Raw genomic sequence first — 7,023 nt, 5'->3', positions numbered from 1 at the left:
ATTTATCTTCCACTTTGTGTGTATTGAAAATGGAGGACCCTGAACAAACAAGTCTTAATTGCTTTTTCTGGTTTTATGCTCGTAGCAGCTTTTGTATTGACCTGTACTTTTGTTTTAACTATACTGTGAATACAATGTTCAATCAATGTATGTCTGTTTGTCTTTTTGTTTGGAGCACGGAATGGTTTGTAGCACAACCTATTGACCCCTGGAGATCATTGGGGTCATTCATTTCAAGAAACATTCAATTGATAATTGATAAAGTGTATATTAATGAAATGCTCGTTTCTTTATTAGAAACAATCCTTATGTTTCAAAATCAAAATTATCAGTTCATGTACAGTGTATGGCATGAATTAATACATTTATTCTAAGTCTGTAAGCTTTAAGTTCACAACTATATGGCAGTTGCTGTATGTAGGTATAGTTTTATGTAATAAATGGCCAGTTTTTAGCTATTTTGGCCGATTTCTCATAAAATGTCAAATTAGAAATTTTACACATGTATATGTACCTCTAGTCACGAGTATTCTGAACATTTTGAGCACCTCAGGAAATCTGTCACACAAACGGTTTAGAAAATATAGCTATGTTTGACGTAGCAAACAGGTTGTGGTCATTTTAAAAAGGGTGTGGTCATTTTCGGGTATTTCGACCCGGATAGAGAATTGTTCACAGTTCTCACGTTGTTCGCAGGGGTCACATTAGTCAAGAACAGTTGAGATATTCTCTCCTAAATGAAGCGCATACAAATCTTAGCTAGGTCCTAGACTACTAGAAGCAGCAGCTCTGCCAGCTCCGTTTACACTGGTCATGGTCACACAAAGACTTTAAAGTTACAAGAAGTAAAGGTCATAAGAGACTGTCTAAGAAAAGGTTATAAGAAGACTGGAGAGTATTCCCCCTTTGTTATGCACGCAGCCAACGAGGTATTTGTTGTTTGTTTTGTCTGTATTTTACTCATGTGAAATGTTTGCATCTACATGCTGTGCATGTCATTTATGTTAATTGTACGTGCTTGTTTTATTGTTTGTTTAGTTTTCACGGTGGATTGGGAGGGCAAGAAGGCACCTTCCAATAAATCAGTTTCAAGGAAACCACATTGTGTCTGTTTGTGCTCGGAGGGAGTTACAGTTGTAATGGATGGACTTTGAACATATGAAACTGTTTTGGCCAGCTGTCCCAAATGCCAAGAAACGCATGACGGAACGACGAGAACCAAAAAGTGGCTGGCGTCAGTTTCGCCTCATAAAAGAGAAGATGCGCTCAGGTTGGTAGTTGCATCTATTATGTGCACTTTGTCTTCATTAACGTGCCAACTTGTGCATATGTTATGCATTGACAACCATTGCCTTGCCTCTGTTTGATTGATAGATGACTTCCAAGCATGTGAAGATTACGATCTCACCAGTGCTGCAGAAGCTGGTGGTGAAGAACCTTCTGGAAAAAGACAGAAGAAAAAAAGGCTTTATCCAGAATATGGTATGTTCTTTAACTTGGCAGTAGTCAATCTTCTCTGAATTGTAACGCTTACATGATTGATTGTCACTCGAATAACTGAATAACAAGGTCATTGTTTTTTGGCATTGAACATTTGGAATCTAAAAGCATAATTTGTTTGGCTTTTAGGTTTTGTAAAAAAAAAGCACATGACAAAATATTAAATGAAAAACGAAACATTGCTTTAAGTTTTATATACAAAATGGCTGATCTACAAGCTCTTGATGACTGTGGGCTTGTAGAGCTGTTTTGGCAACTCTTCCTCTTTTTATTTTTTGGGAACATTTTGAATATTTTTCTTACGTGGAAGCGAGTAAGGCGTTTCACCCACAACTGCAATCAGGCAATAATTGCGACAGGGCTACTATAACGTCTGTACGCCAACACAATAATAATTCAACAAAGCTATTTGCAACTGAAGTTTTTGCCAACATTTCTGTCTCAATTAGTTGAGGATGAAGAGGAACACGGTGGGCAATCTGAAGAAGAGGAAGATCAAGGTTTGTTCCCCCCACCGCTGGACGTTGGCAGTCCCATTTGATTATGATTGAGTGTGTAGGCTACAAATGCCAGTGACGGGAGCAATATTGACGTGGAATATAGTATCTTTTCTGTTTCATATACAATACAGCTGAAGGCAGGTAATGAGTCTATACAGTAAAAAAATCCGGTTTTAATCACAGTTTTCTTTAGGTCGCTTCAGTCCAGAGCTGCCACTTGTGCCACAGAAGGTGGTGCTGCAAAGTGTTCGACCAAAAGGTTAGTATGAAGTCTGCTTTTATTAGCATTTGCCCCATACTCATAGTGGTATGCTAGTCATACACAACAATGTAATAGAGACACACACTGAATCCCAAAACTATGTCTCATCAAACAGAAAAGTCGCAAGGGACGACCTCCACTCCATCCTCTGACCAAAATGCCCAGAAACACCAAGGAAGTAATTGTGACACACACACACACACACCCCAAAACTAGGTTGTGCTTCCTTAAACATTTTTCAACTTTAGATTGTTGGTTTGTTAAAGTCATCATTGTTTGCATTTATTTCATTTTGGAGCTGCCACTCTGTCATATATGGAGGATATATTAAATGCAATGGTAGTTCATATTGAATAAAAGTAAAGTAGATCACCTTCTCATGGATGCCTGTCTCATCAAACAGAAAAAACCAAGTCGCCTGGACCCAGCTCCACTCAATTGCCTGAGCCAATGCAACCAAGTAAGCGACGCACGCACACTTAAGTTGTTGTGGTATGGTTTTGCACTCTAATTAATTGTAGTCATTTGTTTCTATGCATTAGAATTTCAGAAGGTGTTAATCACTGTTTTCTTTAGGGCACTTCAGTTCAGAGCCAGAACTGCAAGAGCCAGAACTGCAAGATTATCAGACTGATGACAGCATGGGATCTGCACAGAGTTTCCCACCAGTTACCCCTACGAAAAGTTCGTATGAAGTCAGAATTTTTTAATAAACATTTGACCTATACCGGTATATGCTAGTCTTACAATACTTACAATTGATTAATTACTGTGTGGAGAGGGGGGGCTGCTGTTCTTCATTTCGGAAGAACACTAGCTGCCACTACTAGGTTAAATTTGTAGGATTTGAACTTGTACTTAATGCAATGGTTTATACTAAAGAAAAGTGGCAAATAAATAACCTTATGGATGCCTGTCTCATCAAACAGGAAAAAAGTCACGCAACCCCACCTCCACCTCCACCCCCAGACTACAACGAGCATCACCGTACCCAATGCAGCAAGCAAGTAAGCCACACACACACACACACACACACACACACACACACACACACACACACACACACACACACACACACACACACACACACACACACACACACACACACACACACACACACACACACACACATTGTGCTGTTGGTATGGTTGTGTTCTTTCTATTTGTGGTGATCATTCGTTTCTATGCTTTAGAATTTCAGAGGAAGGTTCTGGAGCTGCTCGTTTCTATCCGGGACGGGTTGCAGGACTTGAAGCTGTCAAGCAGTCAAGATGAGAGTGCTCCCCTTCCGGCCAAGGCGACCACAGTAGAGGGACTAACCGTCCTTGACGAGTCCCTCACCTCGGCTACTGAAAGACAGCATCTGGTAGGTTTCACAACTGTAGCATAACTGTTTCAAAACTGTAGCAATTTGACACTGTATCAAAGCATGTGTCAAAATGTAATTTAATCATTTCAAAATGGGGAAGTATACAGTTGGAGGGGTACGGCATTGTGTAAACTGTTGTATCACATTGCGTCATTATACATGCTTTACAGTATAGCCTACAGTGTATTAAAGCTTATTGAAACAAATGGCAGCAATCTTTTGCAGTCACTTTTGGACAAATGGCAGCAATTGTCCTTAAAAATATTTAAATGGTATACAATAAAAGCATCCGATTTAAAATACATAAAGGTAGCAGCTGTTTATATGTGCAGTAGGTCGAGAGGTACACTCAATGGTTAGTAGACCTTAGTTTGGTTGTATTCCATTAGCTAACCTTCTTTTATCACAACAGGTCACACATCTTGCTGCTGTGGTATGGTAGTTTTCAAACTCACATAGGGTGTATGTAATCTGTGGGAAGTATGTCTGTCTTTGTATAGTGGGCAGGTGCTTAAAAAGTATTGCTCAGTTTCCACCACATTGTGTGTGCAGTGGGTGGGTGCAATGGTGCATAGTCATCCCTTGGGAGCGGGGTCTTTCTGTGGCGGCCTTTCTCTATTGAAGGCTGTGTCCACTGACTCTGTACCTAGTAAAGACTTAAGTTTTGGGTTGTTCACGATGCTCAGGTATTCTGACATATATATTATCTGTTTAGTGCTAGGTAGCATTCCATTTTGCTTTGGTTTAGGGTTGTCTGTTTCCAGTATGTACTACACCCTCTGCGTTAAACCAATCCTGATACCATCCAAATATGAAAGACTTTGCAATGCAGGTTTTAATTCGCAAAAGACTTTCCACACAGTTGTAGCCCCTACATTGAATTTAGATATCCCCAAATGCACTCGTCTGAGACATGACTGGCTACTCAAGACTACTAGTAGTAAATATAGCTGTTTATATTTGTTGATGACATGTATTAAGGTGTAATATGTGATGCTCTGTTGACTTGAATACACAGGATCACAATGGGGAAAAAGTCCTCACGTGTAAATGGGTTGATGCTAAAAGGAAAAACAAACATCCTGAAAACAGATTCTACAAATGTCTTCTAAATCCTGACAGTTTTCTGAAAACCCCATGTTTCTATGCCAGTGGTTCTCAACCTTTTTCATGTCAAGGACCCCAGACATATCTGTATTTGGGACCCCCCAGAAGCAAAGATTTGAGTTAAACGTTCGCTCTGAAAGAATCTGTATTCAAAGATGTGTGCCACATTTTCACGATATTTCAAAAATAGCAGCTCAAGCTACAAGCTCATAGTGTGACACTTGTGCCGCGCTATGAGCTTGAAAATGTGCTATTTTTTTAAATAACCTACTGCTTAAAACACCAAGGGGTTCCCACCAAGAATGGTTTAATGTCTTACTGTACCACGGTGCTGTTTACATTTCTGTCAAGTAGCCTATTCAATCAACAAAGTGTTCTTGAATGTGGAGTGTTACACTTCCAACAGTCGTGGTGATATTCTGAGCTGTTGTTTTTTTTTTCTCAACCCCGTTCATTTCAGATGAATTCCTTGGCGCTGATTGGAGGAACAACACTGAGGGATAACGTCAAGAGAGTCATGGAAAAGTATGTTATTTTATAGGTATTAATTGGGCATTAATATTATGGTAGACTTGCATTTAACTTTTTTCGGTGCTTTAGACTAATTGTTTGACAGGGGGTGCATACTTAGTTTAGACTAGTCATTGATTAGACATGGGTTAAGGTTAGGTTTAGGTGTGCTGCCCTGTGGGGGTGAGGGTTTGAGGGGTTGTAGGACTAATGACTGGTCTAACCAAATGACTAAACTAAGTACTGCACCCGTTTGACGGTACTCTGTTACTGTCTATTCAATCCGTTTTTAACTTTAAAAATGGAGTGATATAATTTGTGTTGGCAGTCTGAGTGTTAACTTCTACTGCATGTACCCTCAACAGGTACTCTTCTAGGGGTGCCCTCTACTAGTCTACAAGTTAATGGAATTGCATCACTTTTAAATACCTTTTGTATCCACAGGTTGATGTCAAATGACCTCATGGCAAAATTCAATATGAAGGGAAAGCTGGGAACCAAAGAAAGAAAGCTGTCTTTCATCAAGCTCCACCTCTACTCTGTGGTCATAGGTAAACGGCATATATCCAGTACCCATGTTTTGACACAGTGGCCACTTGTGAATAACCAGGCAACTACCCACAATGTTTTCAAGTGTATACATTCTGGATGGTTCTTATGTTCTTTGACACCTTTAAAACGGATATCTCTTTTTGCTTTCATTTTGTAATGATGTAGCCAGTGTCCAAACTTGAAATCCCTTTAACTTTGAGCATTAGATTAAATGTTTGACCCCTTCGAATTTCTGCCGCTTAATGGTTTTACTGCTTACTGTAGCCCATCTTGTCTGTCTTGCAGAGAGTGTCCAGAGGAGCACCAAAGAAACGGAGGCTAACATCTCTGACCAAATTGCTTACTGCTTGAAATATGCTCCAGACAGGCTGGGTGGAGGTGGCAGGACCAAGACGGACTAGGCTGGAGACAACAGTATTTTATTTTGCACAAGGTCTAGACTGGAGACAACAGTACTTTATTTTACTTTGCACAAGGAAGCTGTTTTGCACAAGGAAGCTGTTTTATGCACAAATACAAAGAAAACCTCATTGATGCACGTGTTTCGGGTCTCTGGGGCTTCGTACACACATAAAGAACTGTTCTGTGCTCTGCCTGTGTTTCATGGCCGCCTCAATGCTTTTCCAATGGAAGTCATGTGATTTGACCAAACACTTGTGTTTGATTGCCCCCCTCCCCCGCATCGAGGACACGAATCTTGACTTGTCTCGAACCAGCGTCCTCTCACACCATCGGCAACTGCCAGAACCACTGAGCCACCGTGGAATACTCTGAGCCAAGGATTGAGGGTATATTTATCGTCTTGTTTTTTTGCAGGCTAGTACATTTTTATTCGTAAGTAGTAACAAGTGTATTTTACCAATGCACTTTTTAATGTACTTTTTAGTGACGTTGTGGTAGAGTTTTTTTAACAGTACTTGTGAGGACTCTGCACTCTCTCTCTCTCACACACACACACACACACACACCAGGACTGGCAGCTGATTGGCAATTTGCCACTTGTCCCTCATTCAGGGTTGCCAGGTTGTTGTGCTGTGTGTCTAATGTAGGCTTACCATACGTCCTCTTGTGGCTGTCCGGCTGGCTGTCCGGGGGGGGTTTATAAATTCCTTCAAATGTCCGGGGTTTTACACGTATATGTACGCTCACAGACCATTCAGACCGACCAATGTGTATTACAATGCACGTTCAATGGTTCGTAGTGGAAAAACACTGTGGGAGGC

General features: G+C 40.5%; 1 protein-coding gene across 4 annotated transcripts; it reads left to right on the top strand.

Annotated features, from left to right (window-relative positions):
- The first annotated feature begins 795 nt into the window (after positions 1-795).
- Positions 796-6,574, top strand: LOC306940845 (uncharacterized protein). 4 transcript variants are annotated; one of them, XM_079526071.1, is made up of 13 exons: positions 796-929; positions 1,039-1,270; positions 1,375-1,482; positions 1,950-2,000; positions 2,194-2,259; positions 2,378-2,440; positions 2,666-2,722; positions 2,839-2,946; positions 3,192-3,269; positions 3,456-3,628; positions 4,044-4,064; positions 5,693-5,799; positions 6,086-6,574. In XM_079526071.1, exons 2-12 carry the CDS (start codon positions 1,144-1,146, stop codon positions 5,705-5,707), a joined length of 867 nt encoding a protein of 288 aa, XP_079382197.1. In that variant the 5' UTR covers positions 796-929; positions 1,039-1,143; the 3' UTR covers positions 5,708-5,799; positions 6,086-6,574. The 4 variants fall into 4 exon arrangements, with proteins under 4 accessions (XP_079382197.1, XP_079382199.1, XP_079382198.1 ...); XM_079526074.1 differs by having other exon boundaries at positions 816-929; positions 1,178-1,270; XM_079526073.1 differs by lacking the exon at positions 4,044-4,064.
- The last annotated feature ends 449 nt before the right edge of the window (positions 6,575-7,023 follow it).

The sequence above is a fragment of the Electrona antarctica genome, assembly GCF_951216825.1.
Source record: "Electrona antarctica genome assembly, chromosome: 17".
In the NCBI taxonomy this organism is placed as follows: Eukaryota; Metazoa; Chordata; class Actinopteri; order Myctophiformes; family Myctophidae; genus Electrona; species Electrona antarctica.
Note: the sequence above shows the minus strand (reverse complement) of the source record. Positions and strands in the feature narration are given on the sequence as shown.

Coding starts and splice junctions, on each gene's coding strand:
- LOC306940845 (XM_079526071.1), top strand. CDS start 1,144: ATGGACTTTGAACATATGAAACTGTTTTGGCCAGCTGTCCCAAATGCC. Junction 2,001..2,193: donor TGAAGAAGAGGAAGATCAAG/GTTTGTTCCCCC, acceptor AGTTTTCTTTAG/GTCGCTTCAGTCCAGAGCTG. Junction 2,260..2,377: donor GCAAAGTGTTCGACCAAAAG/GTTAGTATGAAG, acceptor CTCATCAAACAG/AAAAGTCGCAAGGGACGACC.